This window comes from Oreochromis aureus, linkage group 14, assembly GCF_013358895.1.
Source record: "Oreochromis aureus strain Israel breed Guangdong linkage group 14, ZZ_aureus, whole genome shotgun sequence".
Classification (NCBI taxonomy): Eukaryota; Metazoa; Chordata; class Actinopteri; order Cichliformes; family Cichlidae; genus Oreochromis; species Oreochromis aureus.
In genome coordinates this window covers 3,884,621-3,904,501 of record NC_052955.1, presented here as the reverse complement: position 1 = coordinate 3,904,501, position 19,881 = coordinate 3,884,621, and the positions used below count along the sequence as shown (strand labels likewise).

General features: G+C 41.0%; 1 protein-coding gene across 1 annotated transcript in view; it reads right to left on the bottom strand.

Moving 5' to 3' along the window:
- Nucleotides 1–19,881, bottom strand: part of si:cabz01090165.1 (uncharacterized protein LOC100333421 homolog) — a 380,989-nt gene that overhangs the window by 8,742 nt on the left and 352,366 nt on the right. The window contains exons 14-16 of the mRNA XM_031741783.2: nucleotides 11,470–11,653; nucleotides 8,970–9,189; nucleotides 8,636–8,898 (exon numbers count right to left, since the gene is read on the bottom strand). Of these exons, the coding sequence (XP_031597643.1) occupies nucleotides 8,777–8,898; nucleotides 8,970–9,189; nucleotides 11,470–11,653 (526 nt within the window). The 3' untranslated portion in view covers nucleotides 8,636–8,776. The remainder of the gene's footprint in view (nucleotides 1–8,635; nucleotides 8,899–8,969; nucleotides 9,190–11,469; nucleotides 11,654–19,881) is intronic.

Sequence of the window (19,881 nt, the reverse complement as noted above, 5' to 3'; positions counted from 1 at the left end):
AACACAATAAAGTGTGCAGAATTGGAGTAATTTCTATTGTATACTAGTTTAAGGAGCTTTATTTATGCCGTAAATTGGTAATTGCTTATTGCTTGTGGTGGATGGAGGTGCTTATCCAGTTCCTGTGAACTCCCCGTGATGAACGCTTACTTATAAATGACACAGAATCATGACCGTCTCAGTGGATTCACTCTGAAATCTTTGTGTTCTGCTGCAGCAGCCCTCAGCAGCAGGAGCTGTTTGTGCTGGGAAGCTCCCAGTGTCAGTGTGTGCGAGTGTGAATGCATGAATGTGAATGACAGCATCCTTCTGTTTTCCCTAGATACATGAGGGTAAAAATAAAAGCAGACGAATCGAACTCACTGTGTAGCGTGACCACTAGGTGTCACTAAGACTCTTTGCAGGGTCTGCTGGCCTCAGCGAAAGCTCCACTGCGGCTGAAGTTTAGTCACTGTGCCATCGTGCTGCTCAAGTGCCAGGCTCGGATAATAAAAGCACACTGAATGATGCCCTGGTGCATCGTGGCTTTACACAACACCCTGTGATGATATCTGCCGGTGCCTCTCTGCACTCTCTCTCTCTATTTGAGGTAATTGTGAGATTGGATGGTGGGATTGCATTGGAGAGCCAGCAGGCCTGAATTACTGTGTGCATTTCTGTTCAGTGTGGGCAGTTCTAAAGCTTGGTGTATGTCCACTTTTGTGTAGTGAAAGCTTCATTTCTCTGAAAGGTCAACTTTGCTGAAAGGACATTTTTGTCTCAGCATTTATCTCTCCTTGTCGTCTACATGCAGCGATGCTCCAATGATGGCACTGCATGTAGTCATCCTTCTCTATCCCTGCTATACACTAATCTACAAAGTTTTACATGGCATCTTACCTCAAAGTACACCTGAGCAGCCACAACATTAAACCCACCAGAGAGGTCAGTAGTATTTATGATCTCAGTATGATATCCCACAAAATCTTGAGTTCTGGGATTCAGGTTGATTTATTTTGACAGACATCACTTACCCAAACCTTGACTAAGCATTAGCCTCCTCAAAGCAACCAGCGCCCAACATTACACTACAAATCCTGCTCAGGAAAAGCTTGTAGAAAACAAGATATCGTCCCAGCCTCCAAACTCCCTAGATACCAGTCTGATAGATCCTCTATCATAGACTGGTATGCACAGAAAAGCCCTGAACAGCCCTTAAGAACCCAGAAGACCCAAACAATACATCGCTAATGCCTCACACACCACAGTATAAACACAGAAAACCACAACCATCCTGTGTTTATGCCTCAGCAGGTCAGTGCTGTTAACACAATCGTAGGTAGGTGGTTTATTATTATGGTTGTTTTATTAAAAAGTCTAAAGAAACAAGCTTCAGGGCCAGATTTACCAATCAAGGCAAATTAGTGTGAAGCTGCAATCACAAAAATGCACCGATGGGAGTGGAAAATTCTGTCGGCGATCAACGAACAAAACCCTCATTTACTAACAAAGATGCAGCCATTTCTTTTCAGTACTGACCAGCAATCTGCCTACAGCTGCACAAATTAACAGGTGAAAAAATGAGCAGACCTGAGGGAGTGACTAATGTACTGACAGGAATACAACAGTGCAAGTTCAGGTTTTACATGCGGCTAATTCAAATAAAAGAAAGGCAGCTGAATAAGAATCAGTATGTTTTTGATCAAAGCATCAAATTTTCTGTTAGAAATCTTTGGGGACTCTGTGAAGGCGGCGTGTATGATTCACCAGTGGAGGACTGTGTTGTTACGTCTACTATATAAATCTGAAATATGCTTAATACAACTGACCTGCTCGATGTCTAGAACAGTGTTTCCCAACCACTGTGCTGCAGCACATAGGTGTGCTGTGAGAAATGATCAGGTGTGCCGTGGAAGATTATCTGCTTCCACCTCATTAGGACTCTAAGTGATCGGCGTGAGTAACAGGTAGAACAATTACATTCTCTTCCACTAGAGGGCAGTACAACTAAATGCTTTAAGCACGTGATAGCAATAGATAAATATTTGAAAAGATAAAGTAGTCCGTCTGACCTGAGTCCTGGAGAAAACTACGACCCATTTATCTGACAATTTTGTTTGTTGGTGTGCTGTAAACACTGGTCTAAATGACCAAGAACCATGAGATCCCGAGGCATCCATGTGTTGAGGAAGATGCTGTGCTTGTTCTTTTAACGTAGAAATTTCAAGACTGTATGTAATAGTTGTGATAGAGAGAAGTGAAAAGGAAACTCCTTGACTGTCACTCTGTGACTTACGGAGAAAAGGCATTTTTATTGTGTAATGATCTCTGTGCAGACACGTTAATAAAAGCCTGGAACGGTGCAACCCCATGGCTCGCTGTAAAAACCTGGCTGCCTGCAGGTCCACCTTTGCGTGTGTCTTGTATCAGGATCTCATTCGTCCTTGCTCCCGCCAACGTGCCACTTTAAGTTTGGCTCTGTTTCTTAAAAATAAAAGTAGAATGTACAGAAGTGTAACAGAAACAGACTTTTCTTTTCTGGATGACAAAGAACTGGGGAGGTTTGGTTAAGATGTCTAAATGGTGATTTTATCTGTCAGAAATATATTTCAGTGATCGTTTGCTACCTAATGTTAGCTAGCATACTAACATGAGCAGGCACAGTGAGAGCAGGTTAACTGTTATTCTAAAGATTGTTTAGGAGGCAGGAACTGCGAGGTATTGACAAAGAGATGGTCCTGATATTGTTTGATCAAAACATGACACGTTCATAGTGCCATAAACAGATCTCGAGCACCGCACTGAGCGACCATAGTGTGGATTTCCAGTTTTGTGATCACATTCAGCTTCTGTGCCTCCACTGTGTAGCAGTGAGCGGAAGGTTATTAGTTTGAGTCTAGCCGGACACACCAGACACAAATCCCCTTCAGGGTTTTGTCAGGAAGGGCATCTGCTGTAAAACTCTGCCAGACTGAAAGTGAGTGGTGTCACTTACAACCCAGGAACAGCAAACAGTAGATTTTATAATCAAAATCATCCAATTAACAATAATCTTTTGCTGGACAATAGAAATGGAAATAAATGGTTCCTAATCTGAGGATTGTTCTACACAAAAAGTGAAAAAGCGAATAGAGGTTAGTCCCAAAATTTAAGCCAATCCATCCAGATGATGTTTGTACGAGCGAAAGGGAATCACCTGCAACCTCTGGAAACACTGCTGGGGAGTGATGCAAAATCTGAACTAAACGTTTTCAACAATCTACAGATTCATTGATTGTTGGTAAAGCTTTGTTTGTCCATGTGCATGTTTAACAGGTAAGACACTGATGGCCCTTCAGGGAGCAGTGACTCAGTCTGACCAGCAGAAACCAGCTCAGTTCATTTGGTTTGGAGATGAAGCAGGTGTGTTGAGATTACCTCTGTGTGGTTGCTGTTGTGTAGATGCATGTGGTACATATTGGACCTACAACAAATGGCCTAAGGGTCAGTGGCGAATGCTGAGATTGCTTCCATGAGGGAAAAAAAGAGTGTTTCATCGTGTGTATGGACAAGTGTGTGTGTGTGTGTGCAGAATGTGAGTTTTTAGATGAGAGGTATATTATTGCAGGGAGGATATGATGAATGAAGAGAGAAAAGATAACAGGGACAACAGGAAGGGAGGACAGAGCAAAAGAAGAGGATATTCAGAGGAAGAGGGGGAAGAGATGACAAAGCGTTCCCAAATAAAGGTCACGGTTGCCAGATAAAAGAGGGAGGAAAGAACAACTCATAAGTGTAAAAATAGAGGTTAGAAGAAGTGAGAGAGAAAAGAAGGGAGGCGGAAAAATAAGCACAAGGATGCCTGGACAATAATCATATAAAATCTCAGCCAAAAGCATCTGTTTGTCTTTGATCAGAGGTGCAAAGGTGTAAAGGGTGATGGGGTTTTCACAAAGGATGCAGCGTGTTCTGAGCTCGCCGCCATGCTCACCGATTTTAAAAACTTCAGGGGGCGCTGAGCTGAAATATTCTGCAGAAAAACTCTAACTCTTCTCATAATTAGCATACCTAAGAAGCTTTGCATTGATCTGCAGCTACTGGAAAGAACACATAACAAATCTAAAGTGTGTTTACACACAGCTACCTGACATGTAACCTGGATGCAAAACTGTGCTGTCATTACAAACTGACTGACTGATCTTTCCACACTTACCATCAGCTTCCCTTGTGCCTTCCTGCAGGCTGCATGCCTCATTTCTATTGGCTGTGACAGAGGTCCTGAGCTGTGTGCCGCGTGCTTACTCTCCACAGTGACGAACCATGTTTGAACCACATAATGCATGGGAACAAATGAGTTTCAGGGGGCAGGAGCACCATTGTTACATCCTGTGTGAAATCCCCTTCAGCCCTGCAGTGTTGCATTATGGGTCTGTAGCACTAACGCTGCCAATCTACAGAGTTTCTTTAAGTCTGATTATAGTGTGTCTGTTGGAGTGAGTCAGCCATAAATGAATTTCAGAGGGCAAATTTAAACCATTAAAGCTTCTGACAGCTCAGGTTTAAACACTGAAGAAGACGAGGAGTCGGCTTGTAATTTGGGATATTACGCTGCGTTTCCTTTTATCCATATATGCTCATTCTGTATGGTTTCATCCTGATGTAATCACACTGAATCTGCTAAATTTAACCACCACTGAAGTGTAGCCATGTAAGCAGCATAAAGGAAAGAGAACTACTGATGAGGAAACTAGTATCAATGACCTGAAACAGAGACTACCTGACATTTGAAACACTGCACGAGTTCCACAGTTACGACAGAACTGCTGCTCTTTCTACTGAACAAGAAGACTTCTAATAAGCCGGGAAAAAAAGAGAAAGTTTGAAGCCAAATCTTGAAAGCAGAAGTGTCTGTCTCCTGAGCACCAATAGGGAGAGGGACATGACGGCTGAAGGCTCTGTCTCCCGTTCTACTTTCCCACACTCACTCAGGAAATCACAAGGAAGCCTCCACTTGGCAAGACGGTGACCCATGTCTGAAGCATTAACATACTGGAGTCAAGGACACTGTGAGCCTCAGAGCGAACGTTACTGGTTTTTAGAACAAAAACAAAAAACAAGGATCACGACGAACCTCGGTCTCCAAGAAAGGACTTAACAAGTAGATCATCACAACCAACACCAAAGGAAATCATTATGAACTTCTGCGATGCCGGTGGTTTTATTTAATGGTCTGCAGTAAGTAAAACCAACCAACATGAAACCGCTGCATGCATGCTACATTTAATATTAAAGGGAATGGGGGCAAAGACCTCAAGAATGGAAACGAGACAACACGTTAAACAGACAGAAGAGGTAATCTCCGGTTTGTTCCAGTAATTTTCTTTATGAAATATTATCAGAGAGAGACAGAAATATAAGGGTCTCAGACCACAGTGGGCACGTGAACCACAGGCACCGACTTCTTCTGCCTTTTTGGTCTAACAGCGAATGAAGATGCCCACCCCTGAGTGTTAGTGTCATGCTCCATCCCTTGAACTACACACGACCAATCTTTCAATTCATACAGAGATGAAAAGAAAAGAAATAGCTAATAAATTGTGTGAAGAGGAGAGAATCCCTGAGAGCTTTGAAGGATACGTCGAGATAGGGCATACATCTCAATTTGGGAGTGAAATTGGTAGCAGAAATATCACAAGATAAAGAGAAAAGCTATAGTGAAGGATAGCGCGCAAACAGAACGACCTTGATCTCAGAAATGAAAGGAGCAGAAAAGAGATAGGAAGCATCAAAACAAAACAACTCATTAAAATCAGACAAATAACGATAGAGCAGAGAGAGGAGGGACACGGAGGAGGAGACAAAACTGTTTGCATTGGGAGGGAGAGGCAACAGGAACTGAAAGACACAATGTGTTAGTCCGAGGTGCAGAGACAGCGAGTAATAAAGCTTCAAACAGTTTCTTTTCACAGTCAAATAAAAGGCAAAAAGAGCTTCAGTCAGAATGCTTCTCAAAAAGAAGAAATCAACATCAGCTGAGGTTACAGGATCACCTCTGCGCAATAATGAAGGATGGTAGTAGTGAGTGAGAATGTATTTAAAGGTAACTTTTGTTTAAAGTCTTCCTAAATTAACTAATAAAAGAAATAACTGCTAAGAACTTATGTTAAAAAAATACACACATTTTTCTGTGTTAGCTTAATAAACATTTGAACACTCTATGTTTGCTGAATACGTAGGCAGCATGATGGTGCAGAGTTTAGCACTGCTGCCTCACACAAAGAAGCCTTTGTGGAGGATTTGTTGTCCCTGTGCTTGGTGGCTTTTCCCCCTGACTGCTTCAGTTCCCTCCCACAGTCCAGAGGCATGAATGTTTAGTGAACTGTTTGCTGAGCCGGCTGTAGGTGAAGCTCTAGGTGGTCAGATCAGAAGCGCTAAAGGTTACTGTTGCATTAATGTACATAATTGCCACCAGAGGTACACAGCTGGCCTCTATGAGTTTCAGAATAAAGGGTGCAAATACCCGCCCACTGTCGACAGTCAGCCTTAGAAATTATTGACTTCGTTACAAGTGGTTGTACCTGTACAGGTAAAATAAGGTGCACTGTGATTGTAAAGGTCGCAACAGTTTCTGAATGTTTATTTAGAGCAACATGTTCTGAGAAGTGAAGCTGAAGTGATTGCATGAGCCATGTCAGTCAGCTGTGAGGATAACCTGTTGCTCGTCTAAGAACACGCAGGAGGTCATTAAAAATAATAACATAAAAACGTTAAAATACTTCAGGCACCAGCAGCTGCGCTCTCCTCCACTACCTCAGCTACCTCCTCTCCTGTAGTATTAGATCACATTCTCCTTCCTAAGGAGTCATTACTAATTAACTCTGAATTGAAGAGATTAGCTCATTCTGGAGAAAAATAATCCCCAATTATTTACTCGGGGCTTAAAGCATGCAACATTTCTGAGTATTAAAAATTCAAATTATTTAATGTCATTTTGATGAATTCATCAACCCTGGACTTTAGCTTGTATGCGTCTGAGCAAAATTTCTGCTCATCTTCAGTTTTTTGCACATTCAAAACTAAAAGCAGTTCAGCTATGGCTCTGACATGATTTTGCTAATGTTTCTCCCAAACATAGAAAAGAATGACAAAAAAGGATTGAAAAAGAAAAAAAAGACCTTTTAAATGGACTAATCTAGTGGTGTGCATCACCTGGTCACGTCTTTTTACTTTGTTAAGCCTTATGAATGAGCCAGTGTAGCCAATGCATCAGTGAGATGCTCACGCTCTAATAAGCAGGCTGATAGCAGTCACACAGTGTAATTGTTATAACACTCAAGAAAATATAAAAAAAAAGTCACAACACCGATATCATATGAAGTTAGTTGAAGTGCTAAAACTTTGTGCAGGTCTGCAGCACCATCGTCCAACTGCAACACCCCACTGCGCCGGCGCTCTTGTGCGTATTTCATCCATATGAGTGACTGCTCATTAAAGTGCATTTTTTATTGGAAGAGCTCGGTGTTCAGTCATGCAAGCTAAATGAACTTTGTTCGCAAGGTTTATTAAAGCAACTTACAGCCTGTCCTCTCCATCACTTTCTCTCTCAGCGCCCGCCTGCCTTACATTTCAATTTCAAACAAACTTCAAATGAAACTCTCTCTTCCCTCATCTCCCTGGCAGCACCATATTTAACTGAATTCTTTTCATACCGGGGCAGCAAAAACCATGCGTTGAGCTCCTTGCTATAAGCGTGCATGCACCTGTCCCACCAGCTGTCCTGATGTCAAAGATATAGAGTTTGCACCAGAGAAATGCTTTGCAACAGAGCGGCTAACAAAGGCAGGTGAACTGGACCGAGATATATTTTCTTTGGTTAAGACATGGTGACCACACAGCCAAAGATGTAAAAAGGTACAGTGGTTAGCACAGCGGAAGCTTCTCTATGTGCAGTCTATGTGTTCCTGCTGGGGTTCCTGTTTGTTCAGTGTTGGGTTATTGGGTGATTGGTTAGTCTAGACTGGCTGTCAGGTGTGACTGTGAATGGTTGTCTGCTCTCTGACCTGTCTGGGATCACCTCACCTCTTACCCTATGGAAGCTATGATTGGCTCCACTCCGCCTATGACCTTAAATTGGCTAATCAAGAAGGATAAGAGCTGGAAGGAAAAAAACATGCTGAAATAGATGCTGAAAGGCCGAGTGCCAGTGAAGTTAATGTTAGCACTGATGATTCTCAGGATCCTCAGATAACACTAGCATGATTAAGGATTTGTAAAACCTTCAGAGCTGAGTCTCTGACAGAGGACAGAGGAAGAACAGAGCAGACAGCAGCCTAATAAGTTACAATTTAATTACAGTTAAAAGAAAAAAAAACACAATCTGAGGTAAGTGCGATGTAAGACTGCTTATTAAACTCACAAACACAAATACACAATACACAAAGTACAGAAACTGCCTAAATGGGAGTTATTATTGGCTGGAGTAACAACAAGCTATTTGGTTCTGTTTGCCTGATTCAGTTAAATAGAACCAAGTCATGTTAACTCATTATCTGAATATGTGCAGTGTGTAAGAAATCAAATGTATGTTTAGACTGAATGTCAGATGTTAAATGAGCAGAAACTTTCACAGGTTGATTTGTCTAATGCTCTTTTGTATGTGACTAATTCAAATACTCACCAATGACAGGAGCTGCTCCTCGGCTTAAAGTGGAGCTTGGCTCCAGGCACCAGCAACAAATTAAAAAAGAGGGGGAGGGAGGTGGAGTATTGGTTTGGGCTTAGAGATTGGTGGGTTGTGGGTTGGACTGTTTCTTGTGTGTTATTGGGAAATGTCATCGTCATGGGCGGGATTTAAGTCCACTACAGTCGTCCCTCGAAGAGAAGCTCCTCCCATCCCATCTGTCGACGATGACGGTTGGGAGTTTCTATTAATGCCTCCACCTGGAAAAAAGATGGAGTCAGATTCCTGAATGACTAAATGTGGCGTCACCTCGCTTTTCTCAGCATCTTACCTTGCCCTGCAGAGGAGGACGATGGAGGCAGAGCAAGGATGTTGGCTCCACCTCCTCCTCCTCCATTGGTCTGGGAACAGACGTTGGCGTGGCGTGCGGCAGCTTTCTGCTTGTAGTGGTTACTGTGCAGCTTGTACTTCATCAGGAGAATGAAGATGAAGACGAGGACAGAGGCCACGATGATCCCCCCAATGATGATGATCATGGTACCACCCAGGAACTAGAGGAAGAGAGCAAAAATCATGAGCACTCTTAAAATATCTAAGAGCAAGAGGGTGATCCATGATCACACATTAAAGAGATGAACTACATTAAAGGTGGAATCACAAAAGAAGCAAAAAAGAAATAAAGAACGAAAAGCTGAGGTGTCAAAAAGCAGGAAAAGCAACAAGCTAAGCAACTTCCTCCAGCTAAAATTACATATTTATCGGTACTTTTCTAATGTACTGCAATCAAAGCAAAACTCTGTTAACACTTACACTGGATGCAGAAAAATAAGGTGAAGGACGATATGAAAAAAACAAAACAAAAAATGTAATTAGAAAAAGAAAACAGCAAAATAAAAAAATAACTCAATTAAATGTAATAAATTAAACAAAAATCAAATACAGTTCAGTAATTAAAGAGATCTGTATGTCTTTTATTGTATTTTTTTTTGCCCTCTGCAATAATGATCTCATCATTTATTCATTTATACGGTATTAAGATTTATTACCTAACATTCAAACCAAACCAAGGACATAACAAAAACATTTTTCAAAGGCGTATGTTGGATTTTTCTGAGAACTCAGAACTAATAGTTAAAAGAAGCTATCAATATTCCCCGTCCTCTGATAGCCAATTTAAAAAGGACAGAACAGGAGGAAACTGAACCGATTACTCTTTCTTTCTTTTTAAAAAAAATATGTTTATTAAGATTTTCTGATATATAACGAAAAAAAAAAGAACACAAACAGACAAAGCAACAACAAGGGCAAGAACACACAAACGAGGCAAAAGATTACACTGCAACAACAAAAATATTACTTCAACGCTGACAATAAAACAAGTCGAACGCTTGGGTGGCAGACTACCGATCAGAGAGAACTTTATGCTTTGATCTAAAACAGGTTGCCACACATCAAAGAACTCACGAAGTTTGTCCTAATGTATACCTAATCCTCTCCGTGTGCAATAAAGCAGTCAGTTCTGCTAACCACATTTTGAATTGAGGCAGTGTCAGACAGACCAGAGGGTCAAAATAATTTTCTTAGCAACTACCATTCTGAACAAAACGGTAGTTTGTGCAGCAGGGCTGAGGCGTAGGAGGGAAGAGGAAGATCCAAACAATGCAGTTATTGGGTCCGACTCTAATGTGCAATTGTACATATCAGAGAAACATTTAAAGATATCCAGCCAGTAATTGTACAATTTGGGACACGTCCAAAAAAAATGAGTAAAAGAGCCTTCTCCAAGTTTACAACGATCACATATAGGACTAATAGAAGGAAAAATCCTCGACTCTTATTTTCACTAATTCTAGAGGGTGACGAAAAGATGACTAAAATGAGTGATGGTACTCTCTCGTGAGTATGCACTGGCCGAAACGACAGAGTATACGGACCGAGAACGCGAGTGCGCATCTCGTTTGAGAATTGAAAAACATCTGAGTTTCGGACGAAATGCATTCTGGGATATTTAGCTGTACCAAGTCCACACAAGTCACCACCGATGCATGCTCGATAAAGCGGGCGGAGCGAGAACACATCCGGGACTTTTTCGGCGTTCTCGGTTTGATGCGTACTTCAAATTGGAACAGTACTTGGTCTCCGACTGATGACGTATCACGAGTAACCATGTCACGCATATTGAGAAACGGCAGACCTCTTCCTCAAAAACATCGGTGGCCGATTTTATTTTATTTTTTAAATTAAAAGTAAGCTTACTGCTGATTTTGAACCATGTCACAGGTCTTTTGGTGTCATTTTACATCATCAAATTCATAATTTATCAGCTGGAAAAAACGATCCTTTATGAAGAAAAAGATCTGATATCATCTACAACATGACGGTACGTTACTGAAGTTCCTTTAGCTTGCCAATGATTGTGACACATCTGCAAGCTACACTGCAACCCATCCTGACCCCTGTTGCTCCTTTCACATTGTCTGACGTATCCAGTTCCATGTTCTGTTGTTATTGGTGTCTTCATTTCTCTGTATTGGGGATCTTGCTGCTGCTGCTTTCCAGAAACAGATCCATAAAACAAATAATAATGTACTCCAATACAGAATTCCTTGACATGTTGCAGACAAACTTGAAATGAGCTCCACATAAAAACAACAACTACAGTGGTCCTCACTGAATTTCTCAATAATTTACAACATGCATGTTCATCATTTATCACTGATCAGTGAGACAGTGCTCTGAAGCAGACAACTCATCAACTACATATACGATTCAGCAGAAGTCTGATCAGTTATCAACCGCAGTAACAGCTGATCAGACACCTGCACACTAACCTGGTCTCGTATAGAGTGGCAGCGTCCGTATTCTGACTCCGTTGTGAAGGACACACAGCCCACCAGCTTAGTGCCTGTCAGGGCAGTGATGCCATCATCGTACACGGCCAAAACACACAGCTCGTAATCCCGCGATGATGCCAGATCACTCAGCTGGAAGTATTTGTGGTTAGCTGGGATCATCCTGAAAGACAGAAAGACATTTTAATTGGTTTTGCCCTGCCTTTGGTGTAAAGAGAGAAAAGATCACAATATTTCTTGTAGCATTTTTAGACTTTTCCTTTGAAATGTTTACCCAGAGTTAGCTTCAAAAGTCAAGGGCCTGGTGTCAGTTAATAGCTCGAAAGATGAAGCAAGAAACTCAGGATTATCACGCTAATTTGAATATTCACAGAAAAGACACCACAGTAAACACCGCTGAGGTCAGTTTAAACACCAAAGGCATCAAAATATTTCTTTCACTTTTCATTATGACTGATATCCAAACAACCATCCTGAAACTATGAACTGAGTTCTGATACAAATCCTTTCATTACCACAAAATATTCAAGGTCCACATGCACAAGTTTCCCAATAAACCTTGGCAGAACTTATTGTATATTACAAAAATATGTTCACTGTAAACGAGTGGAAAACGACGCAACCTTCCTCACACGGGCAGCCTCACTACCCTCATGCTACATTTGCGCTCCAGTGGAAGTTGAGCCTAAACTTTGGTAAGCATAAAGTCATGAACCTTTATTATCTTTAGTGCAGCTCTCCTGAAAGAAAAGCCTGCACAGTCCAGAGCTTTTTAAAAACCTTCAGGGTAAAAAACAAAAAGAAATGAAATTGGAACATTTTCCTGTCAAAGCTTAGTTAATATCTTTTTTCCTATGTAATCTGTGCCAAATTTATTATTTATTATAATAAACTTAAATAAAACAGAGTGTACAAAGTAGTTTAACAGAAAAGCAAAGAGCAGAATGCACACAAAGTAAAATAACAGCCACAAAGCCACGAGAGGTGAGAAGCAGAACTTTAAAATGAATTCTAAAAACATCCACAGAGCCAATGATCAGAGGCCGGGACTGAGTTGATGTGACGCTAAATCAAATAAGGAGCTGAGCTGCTGCTTTATGAACTATTTTGAGGTAAAAATGAATTATCCTGTAACCTCAGTAGTCATGCCTTGAGAAAATGAATGCATGAATGACCTTTTCCAGGTCTGATTCTATGAGTTTAATTCTAGAGACGAATCTTATTTAGAAGATACAAAGCTGGATAACCTTTTTGAAATGTATTTTAAAGCAGGCGATTGGTTCAGCATTTCCAATGAATGCTGTATTAGGCTGTAATGGTGGAGAAAGCTGAGAGTTAAGGTCGAGCTGGTTCTTTATTGCAGTTCGACTCGGAAGAATTCAGAAATCCAGAATGATCCCGGACACAAGAAACTTTTGCTTCCTCAGAAAGGCGTCTACACTCGGCATCAGTGAGTAGAGATCATTCGAGCTCAGAGTAGAGCTGTGAGTCTTTCACATCAAAAACTACAGCTGAGGTGGTTCAGATATCTGAACAGTTTGCCTTCTGGATACTTTATTGGTGAGTTGTTTCAGGCATGTCAAACTTGGAAGAAATTCTGGGGCAGACTCGGGACAGACTGGATAATGTCTTTTGGCTGGCTTAGACGTACCTCAGTATCTGAGTGTGATGAGCTGGCTCGAGAGTTGGAAGTCTGGGCATCTCTGCTTAGACTGAGGTCCTTGTGACTCAGACCCAGAGTCAGAAAATAGATGGACAGATTGATGTTTCAAAGGTAAGAGCTAGATCACAGATAATCATTTATCTATGATAAAAAAAACCATCTCATCTGTAGACACAAACATATAAATTAAGCATTATACTGCTACTGTGGATTGCCATTACTGAAGGCCGTCAGGCAGTGGCAGTCCATTCTTAGTACAACACCACCGTGAACTAAAAATATATGAGCACACTATTTATTAATTTTGAGACATTTTAAGTGCTGATGCTACTCTGCTATATTTGGTGGACTGTTGTAATTTATTATTATCTTATTGTTCCAAAAGTTTCCTGAAAAAAAAAAGAAAGAGATCACATTCCCCCTATATTAGCTTCTCTTCGGTGGCTCTTTGTTAAATCCAGAATTTAATTTAAAATCCTTCTCCTTGCACACGAAGTCTTGAATAATAAGGCCCCATCATATCGTAAAGACCTCATAGTACCATATTATCCCAATCGAGCACTTCACTCTGAGATTGCTGGCTTACTTGTGTTTCTGGAGTTTCTAAAAGTAGGTTATGAGGCAGAGATTTCAGCTATCTGAGCCCCCTCCCTCTCCAGCTCTGAGTTTGGATTCAGGACACACACACCTCTTTAGTTTTCAAATGAGATTTGAAATTACCATTTCCTGATAAAGCTTATAGTTAGCACTGGATCAGGTGATCCTAATGTAGGTCAGCAATGCTGCTGTAGGCTCAGGCTGCTGGAGGATCCTCTGATGCACTGAGCATTTCGACTCCTCTCACCTCTTTTCACTCTTCTCTCTTCCATAGTCTGTGCTTTTTCCTTCCTCCCCATGCTCTCCTTTGCTTTGTCCCTCACGAACACACTGGTTGTTCCATATACTCTTGACAATACCCCCTGCTGAGGTGCGTCAGCTCTATATGTTTCCTGTAACATATTCTGTCATGCGGGTGTCCTTACAGCTTCTTACAGCTTCTGGTTGGAAAGCTCAACACTGAAATAAGCACAGTGATGACATCGCAGTTCTTTGCTGTCTAATCAACACTTGCTGGTTCTCATAAACACGTCATTGATACGGATCGCAGCATTTCTGGGTGTAATGATTTCTGTTCCTGATTTGTTGAAGAGAATGAGAAGTAGAAGTCTAACACAATGTTCATGTTTTCCAATAATACAAAAACCTAAAACTGAAAATTGAAGTAGAGTGAATATACACACAGAGGAAAGACAGACAGTGCACAAGAGGAGAGGGATGTTGCTTTTTCAATTGTCAACTTGAAAATCAAAGGGTACAAAGGAGAACGAGATTAAAGACATAGGAGAGGTGAGGAAGACGGTGGGGAAGAGAGGAAAGAAGACAATAGGAAACAAACAGAGAGGAAGACACTGAACAGAAGTCATGAGAGAGGAGACGAGAGAAGGAGAAGGGGCTGAGGGGGTGAAATTAAAGAAATGTCACAATGGAGGACGCAGAGACCCAACACAAAGAAAAAAATGTAGAAAAAAGATACTTTCATGTAGAAATATGAACAGAAGAAGGTCTAGAAATGATAAACAACTTTACATTCTTCAGTCAAATTTAAGGGTTAAGTTCATTTACAACTTACTTAGAATTAGACAAGAAACAGCTGAAAAGCACACAGGAGCATAGTGACATTTATTCAAAGGTACTCCATTTTGAAGGTTAATTGAAAAGTTTACATTACATTCAGAGGGATATACTTGGTGTTGCTATCAAAAGAGGATCAGTAATTTCCTGGATTAGTGATGTCTTTCCAACAAAATCTCTTCTAAAGAAAAGACTTTTTTACCAATACTGGACGACTGTTTTGTGAGTGAAGCAGCTGCTGAACTACAAATAGCAGAGCTAGTTGTGGAAATACTAATGTCAGCTGAAATGACTTGAACACTAAAGTTTTTTGGAGACAGGTTCTGTTCAAATATTCAGAGATTGGACTTTTATAAGGAGGTAACTCCTGAAAATGGCAGCCAATACAGAACTGCCTAAAACAACATTCATTTTAATGACCAGCAGGGGGCGATAGCAGTGGTTAAAAAAGTGAAAGTGAAACTGTAGGAAAATGATGGTGTCATTGCAGTCAAATAAGGAAATGCAGCAGTGTATGTTTTATATCTTACCATTACTAGCCTATGATTGTGGACCATAAATCATAGGCTTTGTACTCAAGGTACAAAAAATAGGGAGGAGACTATTTAAATCAAGTGTGCAAACTTGTTTTACTGGTCTAATTGTACTAATGTTTGCAACACACAGTTTACTGCTAACTGAGTTTAAATTTAACACAAAAAAAGCAGTGCATTGATTTGGTGGCAACTTCTGACACTGACTTTGGATCCTGTCCTGAAAACGATCAGATCCTGGATAGACATCAGGTTCTATTCCAATCAGTGCTTTATTGTTAACAAACCTGCTTTTTTTCTTGTTAAAGTTTTTTTTCTTTCTTTTTTAACAGTCACTCAACCTTTAATTTCAGCACCATGGACAGTGCACAGTTTTCACAGTGACCTCAGCTAACACGAATGTTTTTAGTGGTGAACTTACACAGATTCAACTGCATGCACTTTCACAACACACACACACACACACACACACACACACACACACACACACACACACACACACTCGTTTTCATATCTTAGTGAGAACATCCAATTGACATAACGCTTTCCCCAGTGTAGGGACTAACACGTTATTAAGTAACGCGTTACAGTAACTACGTTATTATTGTGGTAACGAGCACGGCAACTAGTTATTATGCCAAAACCAGGAACAGCGTTACTCGTTACTGGGATTTAGATAAGCTCGTTACTCGTTACTGCGTGTGGTGGATATCGCGGAGCTTCCACAGATTCAGTAACATTAACAAGTGGTGGAGGCCAGCAGGTGGATGAGGGAAGGGGAGGCAGGAGGAGCAGAGACCCGAGGCGGCCGCCGGTGTCAGGTGAACTGAACTTCAGGTAAGAAGTTATGACCTGCAGTCTATCTGGGTCAGATATAAACCAAGTTTAGGTGTAGTTTATTTTCGTTGTGCTGACTTTTTCGTACTGCGTGCTAGCTAGCATGATGGAGTTTCTATACAGCTGGGTGGGTGCTATGATGTTACTGATGTTCAACTTTATTTTGTTCATGAGGTTAGTTAGTAGAGTTGCCAACTGTCCCCTAAAAAACAGAATCGTCTCGTATTCAGAGAAAATATTACGCGTTTCGTATTGAGGTGAAAAGGAATACAATTTGTCCCGGACTTCAGCTACAATGGAAAAGACACAAAGCTGGAGTTTTTCTGTCGTTACACTGCTCACCTGCCTCTTCTTCTCTCATTCTCTCCCCCTCCCTCTCCTGTTTCTACTTCAATCACGAAACTGATCAATGATCAGCTGATCGGCTTTTCTCTCTTGTTTATTTATCGCCCACTTTGCGCCAGAAAGAAGAAACCAGCGGATGTCGCGTTAAACAACAGCAGCACGTTTAAGCTTGATCAGCTGTTGTTAGAATTTATTTAATATTAATTTCTAGTATCAGCTGATGTTTGCTGGAGCCACAGCTGTAAAGCTGCTGGTCATGATGGTTTGGATATGTGGTGAGAGGGAAACATGCAGATGAAACCAGGAGATGTCCTTACTGAATCATCAGAGCTGAACAGGTGATGTAGAAACAGGTTTACCTTTTAGGTGACATGAATGACTTGAAGGGAAGTTATGAACTGTTTCTGAGAGACAAATAACACCAAGATCCTTTTTTATGTAGCTGACAGCTGGTAACTGTGCAGGGGCGGATCTAGCAAAGTTTTGCCAGGTGGGCCAGGTAGGGCATTAACAGGGAAAGGGGGGCACAAAGATAGACTTTTCTTTCTTACTCTCATATAAAATATTTAGCTTTTAAAAAATAATTATCTGAGTCTTACAACAAACAATTGATAGATTGATACATATATACCATCAGAACAGTGTACATCACTGTCACAACAGTGTTTGTTTTCATTCAAAGGCTTTATGATTTTTCCTATAATGGTGAGGCGGTCTCTAGTCAAATTCCCGGATTTTTTTTTTTTGTCCCAGTCCAGCTCTGGATGCAGCTCATCTGCAGTCTGGTGTTACCTACATCTTCCTATTCAGAAGGCAGAATTTTCAAGTTCTGAGTACAATCAAAAGCACCACGACTGCAGTTTTTGTGTTGGATGTAAAAAGCGCACATGACGCTGTGACGTACGCTAGAATCATGGCGGTGGTCAACGACGGTCCAGGCGTGGGATTTCTCTCGTGGAAATGTGCACATTATTTTTTCCTTTCTATTGGTAGGTGGCACAGTGCACTTGTGGCAAATAAGCAAGCTAGAAGACTGGCAGTCTGGCTGGGTATCCAGTTACAGAAGCAACACATTAACAAGAGAATTCTGAGTAAAACCAAAGTTACTTTCCCTAGTAACTAGTTACTTTGAAAGTAACGAGTAACTTGAAGTAACCGAGTTACTTTTGATAGAAGTAACTAGTAATGTAACTAAGTTACTAATTTAAAGTAACTTACCCAACACTGGCTTTCTCTAGCCGCTTACCTTAACACTAACCATCAAAAACGAATGCCTAATCCTAACCATAACATAATTGTAACCCAGACACTAAAACCACATTTTGAGCCTTACAAACTCGTGGGAACGGGCATTTTGTCCCCATAAGTGACTGTTTGTCCCCACAAGTATAGTAGCCGATTTTCTGTCCTCACAAAGATGTCTAAACATGCACACACACACACACACACACACACACACACACACACACACACACACACACACACACACACACACACATGCGCGCGCGCGCGCGACTCCTCCATGAAATCTGTGACTCCAGCATAGAAAAGTTGTGGTGGTACTGTTATCACCACTAGCCGCAGAGTATAGAAAATAAACCTTTGTCAATCAATAATTTCCGCTGTGTTTTATCCCTCGAAGGAATGCAACTTCTCTTAATACAGGAATGCTAAAGAATACAATCTTAAAATACTGTTGCACGGTTTAGAGTCCTGCATTGGAGCCTGTCAATTACTGAAGCCTGTTTCTATTATAATAACTCTGTCTGCCAGACTACCACCTTGGACCTACATTTAACGTACACGCATATGACTGTGACTTAGAGAAAACTAAAAGATGAATATCATCTTTTAGTCTATGACCCTGCTATAAATGTGGGGCTTTTGGCAAATTGGACATGTTATATTAAAATGAACTGTTTGCACCTGTGTTTAGAAAACAGCACAACTTTTGTAAATCACATACAAATCTAAACACACCTATCTGTGCTATTTGGAGATTGTGCTCACACACTAGTCTGTTGTGTTACTTGACAGTTTTTTCCATAGCATCCAAACCAGTGAGAAAAACCAGTCTGTTGTGATTCCCAGGGTCAAAAATGCTACACCTCTCACCGACACGCTCAGTGTGTCCTTTGGCATTAGCGCTGTGACACACCAGAGGCTATGGCTACTTTGACAGAGGTCTGTCATTCCCATCTTGTCACGTATGAAGACTTAGGACCTCTTGGCAACACTTTGGATGCACAGGGTAAGCTGTTTTGTGAATACTTTAAGACAAATCACAGTCAGTTCCTGAATGTAACCAAATAGTTTGGGCTTCTAAATCTAACCAAACAACAAGTTAAAAGGAAACAAAAAAGTGAAACAAAGCATTTCCCTTTTTTGAATTATGAATTTATTTGCTCGTCACAGGAGAACCATTATCTTTCAGCGCACACTGCATCCGTGGGAGACCTTGTGAGTATCTCTGCAACACCAGCAGCATCTGTCAGAATTGCAGAATGAGACGCGCTGGGATGAGAACAACTTTTAAAAACACTTTTAACAGCAGTGACAGCTGCAGCTTCGATGTCCACAGCGTAACATGAAGACAAAAAATGCTTTCCAAAAACCAGCTACAGACAAGAAATTGCAGCAGTGTTTCCATAGAGCTGGGAAACATGGTGATACAAAAGTCTGTAAAGAAAAAGCAGTAAAGAATTTCAAATGTTTGCCACCCTAAGGCGATGGCCTGTTCTGGTATCAATGTGAGTACATTTGAGTACATTTAGTGATGAAGGAAAAAAAATAAAGTATTCCTGCTGCAGAGAGACTGTGAGATGCTATTGGTGGAATGGTGACTGAGAGAAACATAAGAGCTGTAAATGGGCCACCTTCTGAAGCACTCAGATTACTGCAAACACTAGACAAAAAGATTTGCACACACACACACACACACACACACACACACACACACACACACACACACACACACACACACACACACACACACACACACACACACACACACACGTAAGAATGCAGACAGACTTACGGACAAGGATGGAAGAATACAGAAAGAGGTGTGTTATAATTATAGACGGTGAAATGAACCAAAAACACTCGGTGCAGTGTTACAGCTTTTAAGATTTTCAATATTCTTTGTTCCATAAAACCTGACCCTCTCTTGATAAGCATCAGCAAATAATCCAGCAATATTCACCAATTTTCATCAAACAACCTCAGATAAGGCCACTTTGTAGAATTAATGGTGACAATTCTCAGTTGCAGACAACACTGTGGCTGCTGTCACATTCTTTGCATCACCTCATCAACTAGGGACAGGTTTGAGGCCCTATT